Raw genomic sequence first — 17,802 nt, forward strand, 5'->3', positions numbered from 1 at the left:
TGGACTTTGTTCTGGGGTTACCTCGGTCTCAGAGGGGGAGGGATTCTATTTTTGTTGTTGTAGATCGCTTTTCTAAAATGGCACATTTTATCCCATGTCATAAGAGCGATGATGCTTCACACGTTGCTGATTTATTTTTCAGGGAGATCGTTCGTTTACATGGAGTTCCAAAGACTATTGTTTCAGACCGGGATACAAAATTTCTCAGCTACTTTTGGAAGACATTGTGGGCTAAGCTTGGCACCAAGTTGTTATTTTCAACCACTTGTCATCCACAAACGGATGGGCAAACTGAAGTTGTCAACCGTACCTTGTCAACCATGTTGCGTGCTGTGTTGAAAAAGAATTTGAAGCTCTGGGAAGACTGCCTTCCACATGTCGAATTTGCTTATAACAGGGCAGTCCATTCTACAACAAACTCTTGTCCATTTGAAATTGTTTATGGGTTTAAACCGCATACTCCCATGGATCTTTTGCCTTTACCATTACAGGAACAAGTTAACTTGGATGCCACAAAAAGATCAGACTTTATCAAGCGGTTACATGCGGAGACAAGAAAGAATATTGAGAAGAAATCAGCACAATATGCAAAGCAAGCAAACAAAGGTAAGAAGAAGGTTACATTTCAGCCAGGAGATCTTGTATGGTTGCATCTACGAAAGGATCGCTTTCCCCAACAGCGTAAGAGTAAGTTATCTCCTCGGGGTGATGGTCCGTTCAAGGTTCTCCAAAAGATAAATGATAATGCTTACAAAATTGAGCTGCCACTTGAATATTCCAATGTGAGTACAACATTCAATGTCAAAGACTTGCTTCCATTTGTTGGTGAGCCTGAGTCGAGGACGACTCCTTCTCAAGAGGGGGAGGCTAATGAGGACATGCCTACCATTCACTCATCTTCAAATGAAACTCCACTTGATATAGCTGGTCCAATTACAAGGAGTAGAGCTAAACAATTGCAGAAGGAAATTCATTCTCAGGTGAACGCTAACCTTATGTTTAATAATCAGTCTATGTTGAATGAGCCTATGCTTTTGAGTTCTTGTTTCAATGTCCTTAGGAATGATGGAGTGTATGAACCAGCATGGGATCAAGATGGATTCAAGCCTCTGGACATCTGAACCAAGAAGCCTATGGTGTGCATGAATAAAATGGAGGTTCATCACCTTAGCATGGGAATGCAACCAGAAGCTAGATGACTGACACATGGTACGAATTCCAAGCATCACTGCGGACAGAATACAAGGAGTTAGATGGTGTTCAATAAGTGGATGGAAGCGTCTTCAAGTCTACTTTCCAGTCCATCAAACGGTTCATTATTTGGATATCCTAATAAGGAGTTATGCTCATTTTAGTAACTGCTGCCAGAAGCTGAAAAGACGCGCGAACCAGCCACGAAATCCACTAGAGCATGCGCATGCAGCCATTTACTCAAAACTGAACGCCCCTATCTCTATATATATCTTGTACTAGACAATGAAAAGTCAGATCTTATTTTATTGAATTCAGAATACACAAACTCGTGGAGTTTTGTTTATGCGTGAGTCTTGAGAGGCTTGCAACATTTGTTCTTTCGATTCCTGAGGGAGTTGTAGAACGCCGAACTGCGGTTCACCCAGTTCGTGCCTTCACGTCTATAGGGCGTGATTGCGTGGGCTGTTACGTTGTTACGTGGAAGGGTGATTGTCTCGGTAGTTCGTCGCGTGGACAGCCTCGCGGTGCGCTGCCTCTTCACCAGGTCACGCAGCGACAATTTATCAAGTTCGCAGATCCTACGAGAAGATCGGGCCACAACAAATTGCTACACGTGCTGCCTAGACGTGAGCATATCATCTGGTATCACAGCCTCCGTTTTCTCAGTAGGATTGTTCTTGTTTCTGGTAGGATAGATTTTATATACCTACTGTCCACTAATAGCCAAAAAGAAAACCTACAGCCCAAATTCATACGTGCTACTGATTTTGTAGTTTGCTTTATCGAGTTTTAATCCTTTAAGATTTGTCTAGTTGCTGAATTTTTTTCCCCTCATTGTTCTAGCTGTTATCTTTGTTCCATCCCATCCTTGATCTGATCGTCTTTGCTTGCTGCATATATATAACAAAAAAAAAATACCCACCCGTCCCACCCTTGTTTCTACCCGCCACATATTCCCCTTCCGAGTTTCTTGTTTTTGTGCTGCACCATCCATCTTGGTTGATCCTTGTGCGCCCCTCAGTTGAAAGTTTTGCTGTGTTGTCACAAATCTTAAAAGAAAAGATGTATATTGGTCAAAAGAAGGACTGAAAACAACGAGTTCTTGTTCAAAAAAAAAGGAAAGAAAAGAAATAAAAGAGAATTGTGTTCAGCACACCAAAAAGGGGTTTGGGCAGCAACAAGTTTCGTTTGGTGCAATTGGTGTTCATCTATCCACTTCCTACATCGTGTTCCTTTCTTTGTGCATCTTTTCCTTTATATTCAGCAACTTAGACTTGTGTTCTTGGATTATTATTCGGTTTTGCATAACTACATTTATCAGCGCATTCCACTTACATATTACCCCACCAAGCTCCACTTAAAACGCACCGTGAGTTGTTGCACCATCGTTGCTGTTACAATCACTCTTCCACTACAAATTGCAGCCCCGGTTCTTGCTCTTTTCAGGGAGAGAAAGAACTTGTTTTGTAAGTGGTGAGGGAGTGATTCCACATATATTTTGTCCTATTACTCTCTTTGTTACTAACATGGCAGGAAATGAAGATTCCCCTTCTCACACTGTGTCTGCACAAGAAATTCAGGAAGTGCGTGCACAAATGCAACAATTGATGCAAGGGATGCAAGTGCTTCAACGATCACTACAGCAGCAACATGGGGAGCATCCACCTCATGATGATGAACACATTGAGGATGATGATCAACATGCCGGTGGCGGTGGTGGTGGTCGTGGCCGAGGATTCGCTGCTGGTTTTGATAACTTTGCAGGTGGCCGTGGCCGAGGATTTGCTGCTGGTTTTGGTCGTGCACGACGTGTTCCCGTTGGGCATCCTCCTGATCTTGATGCTGAAACATTTTCAAATTATAGTGCTGAACATGGAGGTGATCCTTATGGTCGCCGTGGTGCATATGATGATCATGGTGGTGATAACTTTGGCCGTTTTGGAGCCCGTGGTCGTTATGGTGATCACCGTCGACGTCATCATGAACGACGTCACAATGATGATGGTTTGGGCAAGGTTAAAGTGTCCATTCCTCCATTCAGCGGCAAGGAGAATGCTGATGATTACTTTGAATGGGAAACCAAAGTGGAGCAACTATTTGATTTGTATGAATACCCTGCTGAAAAGAAGGCAAAGCTTGCAGCCATTGAGTTTAAAGGTTATGCCATAACTTGGTGGAATCAGGTCCGTACTGAATATCAAAGAGTTGGGCATGATCGTATAACTTGGGAAGACATGAAGAGGGAAATGAGACGTCGTTTTGTTCCTGCATATTATTCTCGTGATCTACATTTGAAACTGAAACGTCTTGTGCAAGGTACTCGCAGTGTTGATGAATATTTTCAGGAATTGGAAATGTGCTTACTTCGTACAGGGATAACTGAGGATGAGGAATCAACAATGGCTCGGTTTCTGGTTGGCCTCAATAAACCCATTGCTGATAAAGTGGATATGACAAATTACACTTGTCTCACTGAGTTGGTTCATTTTGCAAAGAGGGCTGAACGACAAGTTGCTACGTCTTACAAATACAATGCTTCATGGCGTCATTCCCAACAGCAAGGAGATGTCACTCCTCAATTCCAACAGCAAGAAGCTGCAACGCCCAAATCCTCATCTCGTGGAACAAATAGATCCATTCCACCTTCTTCCAAACAATTGGATACGAAAGGTAAAGCTGTGAGTTCAAATCAGCCCACTTCTTCTACTGCAGCCACCCAACGCAAGACAAGCAAGATTGAGTGTTTTAAGTGTGGTGGTCATGGGCATAAACAAGCTGAATGTCCCAATCGTCGTACTATTATTGCCCTTGCTGATGGTTCTTATGATTCACAAAGTGAAGAGGAGGATGAGCTTACCAATGTATTTTCAGATTTTAATATTGACACTTGTGAGTATTCAGCAGAGGATGGTACATTTGAGCTAGGTCTGAATTGTTTAGCAATTCAACCTATTCCAACTTTTGCTCACAATGACATGTTACAAGATGTTATTTCTCCATCTTCTGACGAGATTACTAGTGCTGATTTTGATGAGTTGCTTGCTGATTTTCCTGATTTCGAGCCTTCTACAATGAATACACCATCTCCTTCTTTGGTGGTTAGGAGAGTTCTTTCCACTCAGTTTGTTGCTGCTGAACAAGGACAACGCCATAATTTATTTCAGTCCCGATGCAAAGTACAAGGCCAAGTGTGCCGTTTCATCATAGATGGTGGGAGCTGCAATAATATTGTTAGTGCTTTGCTTGTTGAGAAGCTTGGTTTGCAGCCACGTCGCCATCCACATCCGTACCATATGCAATGGCTGAATAATTCCGGGACAGTTAAGGTTTCAGCCATGATTCGTTTGTCATTTTCCATTGGTGATTATCATGGAGAGGTGGATTGTGATATTGTCCCCATGCAAGCATGCCATTTGCTGCTTGGTCGGCCCTGGCAATTTGATGTGGACTCAGTGCATTTTGGACGGTCTAACAAATACACTTTCATTCACAATGACAAGAAGGTGGTTCTTGTTCCATTATCTCCAGAGGAGATACATACTTCAGATATGGCTCGCAAGAAAAGAGAGGAATCAGACAAAAGAAAATTGAGTGAGACCCCCAACCCAAGTAAGGGAGAGAGTTCTAACCCATCCAGCCACATAAAGCCTCATGCCAATCCTAAACAGCCACGCCACACTGAGTGTCTCTTTGTGAGCAAGAGTGATTTGAGAGAAGTGAGAAACACCACAACCCCATTCTTTGTGCTCTTGCACAAGGAGGTCCTACTTTCAACTCACGATTTACCTTCATCGCTGCCTAGTGTTGTTCTTGATCTCTTACAGGACTTCGAAGATGTTTTTCCTGATGAGATACCAGCTGGACTTCCTCCACTCCGTGGAATTGAGCATCAAATTGATTTGGTACCAGGTGCTTCGCTTCCAAATCGTCCAGCCTACCGCACCAATCCTGAAGAAACAAAGGAAATTCAGCGACAGGTAAAAGAGCTTTTGGACAAAGGGTATGTTCGTGAATCCTTATCACCATGTGCAGTTCCCGTTCTTTTAGTCCCAAAGAAAGATGGCTCTTGGCGTATGTGTGTTGATTGTCGTGCTATCAATGCTATAACTGTTCGATATCGCCATCCCATTCCACGACTTGATGACATGTTAGATGAATTGAGTGGTTCTATCATTTTCACCAAAATAGATTTGCGTAGTGGTTATCATCAAATCCGCATGAAACTTGGTGATGAATGGAAAACAGCGTTTAAAACTAAATTTGGTCTCTATGAATGGCTTGTGATGCCATTTGGCTTGACAAATGCTCCTTCAACTTTTATGCGCTTAATGAATCATGTTTTACGAGCTTTCATTGGCAAGTTTGTTGTTGTTTATTTTGATGATATTCTGATCTATAGCAAATCATTTGATGAACATCTTGATCATATCCATCAAGTACTTGCTGTTTTGAGGGAAGAGAAATTGTATGGCAACATTGCTAAGTGCACCTTTTGCACAGACCGTGTTGTTTTCCTTGGCTTTGTTGTTTCCGCAGATGGTATTCAGGTTGATGAAGAGAAGGTTAAAGCAATAAAGGATTGGCCTACACCGGTAAATGTGAGCCAAGTTCGAAGCTTTCATGGTCTTGCAGGTTTTTACAGGCATTTTGTTAAAGATTTCAGCATGATCGCTGCACCCCTCAATAATTTGACAAAGAAGGATGTTCCATTCAAGTGGGGAGATGAACAAGACCAAGCCTTCAATGAGCTAAAAACAAAGCTTTGTGAAGCACCGCTGCTACAACTTCCTGATTTTGGTAAGACATTTGAGATCGAATGTGATGCAAGTGGTATTGGCATAGGAGGTGTACTGCTGCAAGAAGGTAAACCTGTTGCCTACTTTTCTGAAAAGTTAAATGGTCCACATCTGAATTACTCGGTTTATGACAAAGAGCTTTATGCCTTAGTTCGTGTTTTGGAAGTTTGGCAACATTACTTGTTACCTAAAGAATTTGTAATCCATTCTGATCATGAAGCTTTGAAATATCTTAAAAGTCAAGGCAAGCTGAACCGTCGACATGCTAAATGGATTGAGTTCATTGAAACGTTTCCCTATGTTGTCAAACATAAGCGTGGTAAAGATAACATTGTTGCCGATGCCTTGTCTAGAAGATGTGCGTTGATTACACAACTAGATACAAAAGTGCTTGGTTTGGAATCCATTAAAACACTTTATGCTGCTGATGCTGAATTTAAAGAGCCTTTCTCTCGTTGCATTGATGGAAAAGGTTGGGATAAATATTATGTGCATGATGGCTTCTTGTTTCGGACTAACAAAATATGCATTCCAGCTTGTTCGATTCGTCAAGTTCTTTTGCAAGAAGCACATGCAGGTGGACTAGCTGGTCATTTTGGTGTCAAAAAGACATTGGACATGCTCTCTGATCATTTCTTTTGGCCACATATGCGACGTGATGTCCAGCGGCATGTTGGGTGCTGCATCGTTTGCTTGAAAGCTAAGTCCCGCCTCCATCCCCATGGCTTATATACTCCATTACCTATTCCACATGTACCTTGGGAAGATATATCTATGGACTTTGTTCTGGGGTTACCTCGGTCTCAGAGGGGGAGGGATTCTATTTTTGTTGTTGTAGATCGCTTTTCTAAAATGGCACATTTTATCCCATGTCATAAGAGCGATGATGCTTCACACGTTGCTGATTTATTTTTCAGGGAGATCGTTCGTTTACATGGAGTTCCAAAGACTATTGTTTCAGACCGGGATACAAAATTTCTCAGCTACTTTTGGAAGACATTGTGGGCTAAGCTTGGCACCAAGTTGTTATTTTCAACCACTTGTCATCCACAAACGGATGGGCAAACTGAAGTTGTCAACCGTACCTTGTCAACCATGTTGCGTGCTGTGTTGAAAAAGAATTTGAAGCTCTGGGAAGACTGCCTTCCACATGTCGAATTTGCTTATAACAGGGCAGTCCATTCTACAACAAACTCTTGTCCATTTGAAATTGTTTATGGGTTTAAACCGCATACTCCCATGGATCTTTTGCCTTTACCATTACAGGAACAAGTTAACTTGGATGCCACAAAAAGATCAGACTTTATCAAGCGGTTACATGCGGAGACAAGAAAGAATATTGAGAAGAAATCAGCACAATATGCAAAGCAAGCAAACAAAGGTAAGAAGAAGGTTACATTTCAGCCAGGAGATCTTGTATGGTTGCATCTACGAAAGGATCGCTTTCCCCAACAGCGTAAGAGTAAGTTATCTCCTCGGGGTGATGGTCCGTTCAAGGTTCTCCAAAAGATAAATGATAATGCTTACAAAATTGAGCTGCCACTTGAATATTCCAATGTGAGTACAACATTCAATGTCAAAGACTTGCTTCCATTTGTTGGTGAGCCTGAGTCGAGGACGACTCCTTCTCAAGAGGGGGAGGCTAATGAGGACATGCCTACCATTCACTCATCTTCAAATGAAACTCCACTTGATATAGCTGGTCCAATTACAAGGAGTAGAGCTAAACAATTGCAGAAGGAAATTCATTCTCAGGTGAACGCTAACCTTATGTTTAATAATCAGTCTATGTTGAATGAGCCTATGCTTTTGAGTTCTTGTTTCAATGTCCTTAGGAATGATGGAGTGTATGAACCAGCATGGGATCAAGATGGATTCAAGCCTCTGGACATCTGAACCAAGAAGCCTATGGTGTGCATGAATAAAATGGAGGTTCATCACCTTAGCATGGGAATGCAACCAGAAGCTAGATGACTGACACATGGTACGAATTCCAAGCATCACTGCGGACAGAATACAAGGAGTTAGATGGTGTTCAATAAGTGGATGGAAGCGTCTTCAAGTCTACTTTCCAGTCCATCAAACGGTTCATTATTTGGATATCCTAATAAGGAGTTATGCTCATTTTAGTAACTGCTGCCAGAAGCTGAAAAGACGCGCGAACCAGCCACGAAATCCACTAGAGCATGCGCATGCAGCCATTTACTCAAAACTGAACGCCCCTATCTCTATATATATCTTGTACTAGACAATGAAAAGTCAGATCTTATTTTATTGAATTCAGAATACACAAACTCGTGGAGTTTTGTTTATGCGTGAGTCTTGAGAGGCTTGCAACATTTGTTCTTTCGATTCCTGAGGGAGTTGTAGAACGCCGAACTGCGGTTCACCCAGTTCGTGCCTTCACGTCTATAGGGCGTGATTGCGTGGGCTGTTACGTTGTTACGTGGAAGGGTGATTGTCTCGGTAGTTCGTCGCGTGGACAGCCTCGCGGTGCGCTGCCTCTTCACCAGGTCACGCAGCGACAATTTATCAAGTTCGCAGATCCTACGAGAAGATCGGGCCACAACAAATTGCTACACGTGCTGCCTAGACGTGAGCATATCATCTGGTATCACAGCCTCCGTTTCCTCAGTAGGATTGTTCTTGTTTCTGGTAGGATAGATTTTATATACCTACTGTCCACTAATAGCCAAAAAGAAAACCTACAGCCCAAATTCATACGTGCTACTGATTTTGTAGTTTGCTTTATCGAGTTTTAATCCTTTAAGATTTGTCTAGTTGCTGAATTTTTTTCCCCTCATTGTTCTAGCTGTTATCTTTGTTCCATCCCATCCTTGATCTGATCGTCTTTGCTTGCTGCATATATATAACAAAAAAAAAATACCCACCCGTCCCACCCTTGTTTCTACCCGCCACATATTCCCCTTCCGAGTTTCTTGTTTTTGTGCTGCACCATCCATCTTGGTTGATCCTTGTGCGCCCCTCAGTTGAAAGTTTTGCTGTGTTGTCACAAATCTTAAAAGAAAAGATGTATATTGGTCAAAAGAAGGACTGAAAACAACGAGTTCTTGTTCAAAAAAAAAAGGAAAGAAAAGAAATAAAAGAGAATTGTGTTCAGCACACCAAAAAGGGGTTTGGGCAGCAACAAGTTTCGTTTGGTGCAATTGGTGTTCATCTATCCACTTCCTACATCGTGTTCCTTTCTTTGTGCATCTTTTCCTTTATATTCAGCAACTTAGACTTGTGTTCTTGGATTATTATTCGGTTTTGCATAACTACATTTATCAGCGCATTCCACTTACATATTACCCCACCAAGCTCCACTTAAAACGCACCGTGAGTTGTTGCACCATCGTTGCTGTTACAATCACTCTTCCACTACAAATTGCAGCCCCGGTTCTTGCTCTTTTCAGGGAGAGAAAGAACTTGTTTTGTAAGTGGTGAGGGAGTGATTCCACATATATTTTGTCCTATTACTCTCTTTGTTACTAACATGGCAGGAAATGAAGATTCCCCTTCTCACACTGTGTCTGCACAAGAAATTCAGGAAGTGCGTGCACAAATGCAACAATTGATGCAAGGGATGCAAGTGCTTCAACGATCACTACAGCAGCAACATGGGGAGCATCCACCTCATGATGATGAACACATTGAGGATGATGATCAACATGCCGGTGGCGGTGGTGGTGGTCGTGGCCGAGGATTCGCTGCTGGTTTTGATAACTTTGCAGGTGGCCGTGGCCGAGGATTTGCTGCTGGTTTTGGTCGTGCACGACGTGTTCCCGTTGGGCATCCTCCTGATCTTGATGCTGAAACATTTTCAAATTATAGTGCTGAACATGGAGGTGATCCTTATGGTCGCCGTGGTGCATATGATGATCATGGTGGTGATAACTTTGGCCGTTTTGGAGCCCGTGGTCGTTATGGTGATCACCGTCGACGTCATCATGAACGACGTCACAATGATGATGGTTTGGGCAAGGTTAAAGTGTCCATTCCTCCATTCAGCGGCAAGGAGAATGCTGATGATTACTTTGAATGGGAAACCAAAGTGGAGCAACTATTTGATTTGTATGAATACCCTGCTGAAAAGAAGGCAAAGCTTGCAGCCATTGAGTTTAAAGGTTATGCCATAACTTGGTGGAATCAGGTCCGTACTGAATATCAAAGAGTTGGGCATGATCGTATAACTTGGGAAGACATGAAGAGGGAAATGAGACGTCGTTTTGTTCCTGCATATTATTCTCGTGATCTACATTTGAAACTGAAACGTCTTGTGCAAGGTACTCGCAGTGTTGATGAATATTTTCAGGAATTGGAAATGTGCTTACTTCGTACAGGGATAACTGAGGATGAGGAATCAACAATGGCTCGGTTTCTGGTTGGCCTCAATAAACCCATTGCTGATAAAGTGGATATGACAAATTACACTTGTCTCACTGAGTTGGTTCATTTTGCAAAGAGGGCTGAACGACAAGTTGCTACGTCTTACAAATACAATGCTTCATGGCGTCATTCCCAACAGCAAGGAGATGTCACTCCTCAATTCCAACAGCAAGAAGCTGCAACGCCCAAATCCTCATCTCGTGGAACAAATAGATCCATTCCACCTTCTTCCAAACAATTGGATACGAAAGGTAAAGCTGTGAGTTCAAATCAGCCCACTTCTTCTACTGCAGCCACCCAACGCAAGACAAGCAAGATTGAGTGTTTTAAGTGTGGTGGTCATGGGCATAAACAAGCTGAATGTCCCAATCGTCGTACTATTATTGCCCTTGCTGATGGTTCTTATGATTCACAAAGTGAAGAGGAGGATGAGCTTACCAATGTATTTTCAGATTTTAATATTGACACTTGTGAGTATTCAGCAGAGGATGGTACATTTGAGCTAGGTCTGAATTGTTTAGCAATTCAACCTATTCCAACTTTTGCTCACAATGACATGTTACAAGATGTTATTTCTCCATCTTCTGACGAGATTACTAGTGCTGATTTTGATGAGTTGCTTGCTGATTTTCCTGATTTCGAGCCTTCTACAATGAATACACCATCTCCTTCTTTGGTGGTTAGGAGAGTTCTTTCCACTCAGTTTGTTGCTGCTGAACAAGGACAACGCCATAATTTATTTCAGTCCCGATGCAAAGTACAAGGCCAAGTGTGCCGTTTCATCATAGATGGTGGGAGCTGCAATAATATTGTTAGTGCTTTGCTTGTTGAGAAGCTTGGTTTGCAGCCACGTCGCCATCCACATCCGTACCATATGCAATGGCTGAATAATTCCGGGACAGTTAAGGTTTCAGCCATGATTCGTTTGTCATTTTCCATTGGTGATTATCATGGAGAGGTGGATTGTGATATTGTCCCCATGCAAGCATGCCATTTGCTGCTTGGTCGGCCCTGGCAATTTGATGTGGACTCAGTGCATTTTGGACGGTCTAACAAATACACTTTCATTCACAATGACAAGAAGGTGGTTCTTGTTCCATTATCTCCAGAGGAGATACATACTTCAGATATGGCTCGCAAGAAAAGAGAGGAATCAGACAAAAGAAAATTGAGTGAGACCCCCAACCCAAGTAAGGGAGAGAGTTCTAACCCATCCAGCCACATAAAGCCTCATGCCAATCCTAAACAGCCACGCCACACTGAGTGTCTCTTTGTGAGCAAGAGTGATTTGAGAGAAGTGAGAAACACCACAACCCCATTCTTTGTGCTCTTGCACAAGGAGGTCCTACTTTCAACTCACGATTTACCTTCATCGCTGCCTAGTGTTGTTCTTGATCTCTTACAGGACTTCGAAGATGTTTTTCCTGATGAGATACCAGCTGGACTTCCTCCACTCCGTGGAATTGAGCATCAAATTGATTTGGTACCAGGTGCTTCGCTTCCAAATCGTCCAGCCTACCGCACCAATCCTGAAGAAACAAAGGAAATTCAGCGACAGGTAAAAGAGCTTTTGGACAAAGGGTATGTTCGTGAATCCTTATCACCATGTGCAGTTCCCGTTCTTTTAGTCCCAAAGAAAGATGGCTCTTGGCGTATGTGTGTTGATTGTCGTGCTATCAATGCTATAACTGTTCGATATCGCCATCCCATTCCACGACTTGATGACATGTTAGATGAATTGAGTGGTTCTATCATTTTCACCAAAATAGATTTGCGTAGTGGTTATCATCAAATCCGCATGAAACTTGGTGATGAATGGAAAACAGCGTTTAAAACTAAATTTGGTCTCTATGAATGGCTTGTGATGCCATTTGGCTTGACAAATGCTCCTTCAACTTTTATGCGCTTAATGAATCATGTTTTACGAGCTTTCATTGGCAAGTTTGTTGTTGTTTATTTTGATGATATTCTAATCTATAGCAAATCATTTGATGAACATCTTGATCATATCCATCAAGTACTTGCTGTTTTGAGGGAAGAGAAATTGTATGGCAACATTGCTAAGTGCACCTTTTGCACAGACCGTGTTGTTTTCCTTGGCTTTGTTGTTTCCGCAGATGGTATTCAGGTTGATGAAGAGAAGGTTAAAGCAATAAAGGATTGGCCTACACCGGTAAATGTGAGCCAAGTTCGAAGCTTTCATGGTCTTGCAGGTTTTTACAGGCGTTTTGTTAAAGATTTCAGCATGATCGCTGCACCCCTCAATAATTTGACAAAGAAGGATGTTCCATTCAAGTGGGGAGATGAACAAGACCAAGCCTTCAATGAGCTAAAAACAAAGCTTTGTGAAGCACCGCTGCTACAACTTCCTGATTTTGGTAAGACATTTGAGATCGAATGTGATGCAAGTGGTATTGGCATAGGAGGTGTACTGCTGCAAGAAGGTAAACCTGTTGCCTACTTTTCTGAAAAGTTAAATGGTCCACATCTGAATTACTCGGTTTATGACAAAGAGCTTTATGCCTTAGTTCGTGTTTTGGAAGTTTGGCAACATTACTTGTTACCTAAAGAATTTGTAATCCATTCTGATCATGAAGCTTTGAAATATCTTAAAAGTCAAGGCAAGCTGAACCGTCGACATGCTAAATGGATTGAGTTCATTGAAACGTTTCCCTATGTTGTCAAACATAAGCGTGGTAAAGATAACATTGTTGCCGATGCCTTGTCTAGAAGATGTGCGTTGATTACACAACTAGATACAAAAGTGCTTGGTTTGGAATCCATTAAAACACTTTATGCTGCTGATGCTGAATTTAAAGAGCCTTTCTCTCGTTGCATTGATGGAAAAGGTTGGGATAAATATTATGTGCATGATGGCTTCTTGTTTCGGACTAACAAAATATGCATTCCAGCTTGTTCGATTCGTCAAGTTCTTTTGCAAGAAGCACATGCAGGTGGACTAGCTGGTCATTTTGGTGTCAAAAAGACATTGGACATGCTCTCTGATCATTTCTTTTGGCCACATATGCGACGTGATGTCCAGCGGCATGTTGGGTGCTGCATCGTTTGCTTGAAAGCTAAGTCCCGCCTCCATCCCCATGGCTTATATACTCCATTACCTATTCCACATGTACCTTGGGAAGATATATCTATGGACTTTGTTCTGGGGTTACCTCGGTCTCAGAGGGGGAGGGATTCTATTTTTGTTGTTGTAGATCGCTTTTCTAAAATGGCACATTTTATCCCATGTCATAAGAGCGATGATGCTTCACACGTTGCTGATTTATTTTTCAGGGAGATCGTTCGTTTACATGGAGTTCCAAAGACTATTGTTTCAGACCGGGATACAAAATTTCTCAGCTACTTTTGGAAGACATTGTGGGCTAAGCTTGGCACCAAGTTGTTATTTTCAACCACTTGTCATCCACAAACGGATGGGCAAACTGAAGTTGTCAACCGTACCTTGTCAACCATGTTGCGTGCTGTGTTGAAAAAGAATTTGAAGCTCTGGGAAGACTGCCTTCCACATGTCGAATTTGCTTATAACAGGGCAGTCCATTCTACAACAAACTCTTGTCCATTTGAAATTGTTTATGGGTTTAAACCGCATACTCCCATGGATCTTTTGCCTTTACCATTACAGGAACAAGTTAACTTGGATGCCACAAAAAGATCAGACTTTATCAAGCGGTTACATGCGGAGACAAGAAAGAATATTGAGAAGAAATCAGCACAATATGCAAAGCAAGCAAACAAAGGTAAGAAGAAGGTTACATTTCAGCCAGGAGATCTTGTATGGTTGCATCTACGAAAGGATCGCTTTCCCCAACAGCGTAAGAGTAAGTTATCTCCTCGGGGTGATGGTCCGTTCAAGGTTCTCCAAAAGATAAATGATAATGCTTACAAAATTGAGCTGCCACTTGAATATTCCAATGTGAGTACAACATTCAATGTCAAAGACTTGCTTCCATTTGTTGGTGAGCCTGAGTCGAGGACGACTCCTTCTCAAGAGGGGGAGGCTAATGAGGACATGCCTACCATTCACTCATCTTCAAATGAAACTCCACTTGATATAGCTGGTCCAATTACAAGGAGTAGAGCTAAACAATTGCAGAAGGAAATTCATTCTCAGGTGAACGCTAACCTTATGTTTAATAATCAGTCTATGTTGAATGAGCCTATGCTTTTGAGTTCTTGTTTCAATGTCCTTAGGAATGATGGAGTGTATGAACCAGCATGGGATCAAGATGGATTCAAGCCTCTGGACATCTGAACCAAGAAGCCTATGGTGTGCATGAATAAAATGGAGGTTCATCACCTTAGCATGGGAATGCAACCAGAAGCTAGATGACTGACACATGGTACGAATTCCAAGCATCACTGCGGACAGAATACAAGGAGTTAGATGGTGTTCAATAAGTGGATGGAAGCGTCTTCAAGTCTACTTTCCAGTCCATCAAACGGTTCATTATTTGGATATCCTAATAAGGAGTTATGCTCATTTTAGTAACTGCTGCCAGAAGCTGAAAAGACGCGCGAACCAGCCACGAAATCCACTAGAGCATGCGCATGCAGCCATTTACTCAAAACTGAACGCCCCTATCTCTATATATATCTTGTACTAGACAATGAAAAGTCAGATCTTATTTTATTGAATTCAGAATACACAAACTCGTGGAGTTTTGTTTATGCGTGAGTCTTGAGAGGCTTGCAACATTTGTTCTTTCGATTCCTGAGGGAGTTGTAGAACGCCGAACTGCGGTTCACCCAGTTCGTGCCTTCACGTCTATAGGGCGTGATTGCGTGGGCTGTTACGTTGTTACGTGGAAGGGTGATTGTCTCGGTAGTTCGTCGCGTGGACAGCCTCGCGGTGCGCTGCCTCTTCACCAGGTCACGCAGCGACAATTTATCAAGTTCGCAGATCCTACGAGAAGATCGGGCCACAACAAATTGCTACACGTGCTGCCTAGACGTGAGCATATCAACTAGCCTAGTCCGTCCTGAAACCTTCAGGGGTTCCACGCGTAGCACCAACCATCTGAAGAATGGAAGATGTCCATTAGAAATCACCAATACTTGCTTCCGCTTTCAAGAATATACCGCACAAAAATAAAACATATGGAAATAGTGCAACAGATAGATAGCTCAATAGATAACCGGACAGGAAACTTGGGTTATGGATCATAAACTGGTGGTCATTACTATGTTACATCTCGGTAGTCTACTAACTACAAATCAAGCCATGCCTACACATGCCACATATAATACAACAAGTGGCCCTTAGGTCAAACTAGACTGCTCTCTCCCTATGTCACACTATACTACACTAAGTGCATCTAGAAGGTCGACGGTTTGGAAAAGACTAGAAATCGTCGAGGTTGCCCACAGACGACTGGCTGCCAAAAGAAGAACAATTAGGCTGAGGATTAGGTTTGGGATCTCCATGCTCAGAATCAAGATCGAAAACTCCTTCAATCTCTTCCGGGTCTTCTTCTTCATCTTCACTTTCAGACTCTTCAAGTGCGACAAGAGGTGTTGGCTGCTCATGAAGCATATCGATATGGATGACGGCGTCATCAAGCTCAAGAGTAAGGTCATGGACTTGCTCTTGGAGAAACTCGATGACCGTGTTGCGCTGAATGATTAGTGTATCACTCTCAATGATCTGATCCTCTCGGTGAGTGATGGTTTCATCCTGCTGTGTGATAACCTCATCTTTAGCAGTGATCGTGGCTTGGAGCTCTTCAATCTGAGTAATCTGCCGGTTAATGTTTCTATGATAACCTTGGGCTATACTGGTCATCTGGCTCATACTGTGGCACTGAAGTATCTGATGATGGTATTGTGCATTCATAAACCTGACTGTAGCACATAGTGTCTCTTCTGTCAAATCTCCCAATAAGTGTCCAAAGTGTGATACTCGAAAAGTCCACTCAAGGTCACGAGAATCTGCTGTAGGGAACAAACCAATAGGATACCCGACAACTTCATCTGGATGCTGGTCACAGAAAATGTTGATGGCTTCAAGAGCTGCGGCTTCAAAAGTGTCTGCTAGACGGTGACCAACCACATCAATCTCGATGGGCTACCACAGGGATCGCAATGGATGCTGGGGAATAGTCATCTTCACTCTGCACCGAGGAAAACCCTCTTCACTATACTCCACTCCATCATATTGCGGTGGCTCGGTGTAGCTAAACAACTGAAGTGACTCCCACAAGAGATGTGGAAAATGTGGCAGAACCAACCTGAATTATACCGGCTCAAGTACGCGAGTCCACTCCTGAGGGCTCCAACGTGCTTCAAACGGTATAATCCCTTGGCCTGTCGGGTAACATCCCGATAAACCACCGATACACAGGATCATATAAGGTTACCTCACACGAAGGTGAGTCCAGAGATACAATCACCATCACATTTTACATCATAGAGAATTACATTACAAGAGTTTCCAAAAGAAGTACGAAATTTCAAACTTAGAGAAATTATTACAAACTGTTAAAGTTGTGGTTTTTAGCAGCGGAAAACACACGTGACGATTCACAACACGTCGTCGAGACGGATGTCATGCTAAGCCCGGGCACGACATCACTTGATATCACCAATGTTGGCCGGGGTGGATCCTACTCCACGGACCAACCTTCTGGAAGAGCACAGGGCCAAAACAGGGGAACAGAAGGGTCTTCAAAGGCTTTACCTGGAAAACATAAAACTAGCAAGGCTGAGTATACTAATACTCAGCAAGGCTTACCCGTTCATGGTATACTTAGCCATGTAACTAGACTTATGAAGGCTTATAATGGTTCTGGGTTTAGTTTCAGCTGAAAAGCAATAGGAGTAGATCCTTAATTTCAACTTTTAGCTTCCAGGTTCTAGTTGATTATCCATTCTAGATAAGCACCTATATCTACTCAAGCAAGGTAGAGCTCTTTATATCAACCATCAGCATTACTCAACATATAGTTGCTCTTGTTACTCTGTGTGATAAAGGGATCAAGCAGTCTCAATCATCGTGAGAAGCGGATGATTCTGAATCGAATTTAACCTTGCAAGGTAAACCTAACTCACACGCTTGGAACATCCAACGATTGTTCCGAAGCAACCGTTTGCCTTTCATTCCGACTCGTGGATCAGATCCACCACAAGCGACTACAGGACCATACGCACTCCCAAAGTGCAGGACATACGTCTGTAGCGCGACTACAAAACCTGTATTCCTAGTTGCCCTTGCAACACGTATGCCCTCAGTCGAATCAAGTAACCAGAAGAACCAAATACATGTGGTGGGAGGTATGTCCACTCCTCGGGCCGATTGGTTACTAGGCTTACCGCTTACCATATTTCGCGGCATGTGGTTAGTACTTTCAAACGCTTAACCCCGATCGGCACACACCGTGACCTTATCAAATTCAACAACACAGAC

At 42.6% G+C, this 17,802-nt stretch overlaps 2 protein-coding genes across 2 annotated transcripts; both read left to right on the forward strand.

The window, feature by feature from the left end:
• Window positions 1–2,720: 2,720 nt before the first annotated feature.
• On the forward strand, window positions 2,721–7,523 carry LOC112898159 (the record flags this gene model as incomplete). The annotated part of the gene is made up of 6 exons (XM_025966541.1): window positions 2,721–4,055; window positions 4,257–4,637; window positions 5,019–5,271; window positions 5,695–6,348; window positions 6,463–7,262; window positions 7,395–7,523. Coding segments are annotated over exons 1-6 (3,552 nt in total), but the record flags the coding sequence as incomplete, so codon positions are not given.
• A 1,963-nt stretch (window positions 7,524–9,486) lies between these two features.
• On the forward strand, window positions 9,487–14,289 carry LOC112898161 (the record flags this gene model as incomplete). Its single annotated transcript, XM_025966542.1, has 6 exons — window positions 9,487–10,821; window positions 11,023–11,403; window positions 11,785–12,037; window positions 12,461–13,114; window positions 13,229–14,028; window positions 14,161–14,289. Coding segments are annotated over exons 1-6 (3,552 nt in total), but the record flags the coding sequence as incomplete, so codon positions are not given.
• Between the last annotated feature and the right edge of the window lie 3,513 nt (window positions 14,290–17,802).

The sequence above is a fragment of the Panicum hallii genome, chromosome 6 (genome assembly GCF_002211085.1).
Source record: "Panicum hallii strain FIL2 chromosome 6, PHallii_v3.1, whole genome shotgun sequence".
Taxonomy (NCBI): Eukaryota; Viridiplantae; Streptophyta; class Magnoliopsida; order Poales; family Poaceae; genus Panicum; species Panicum hallii.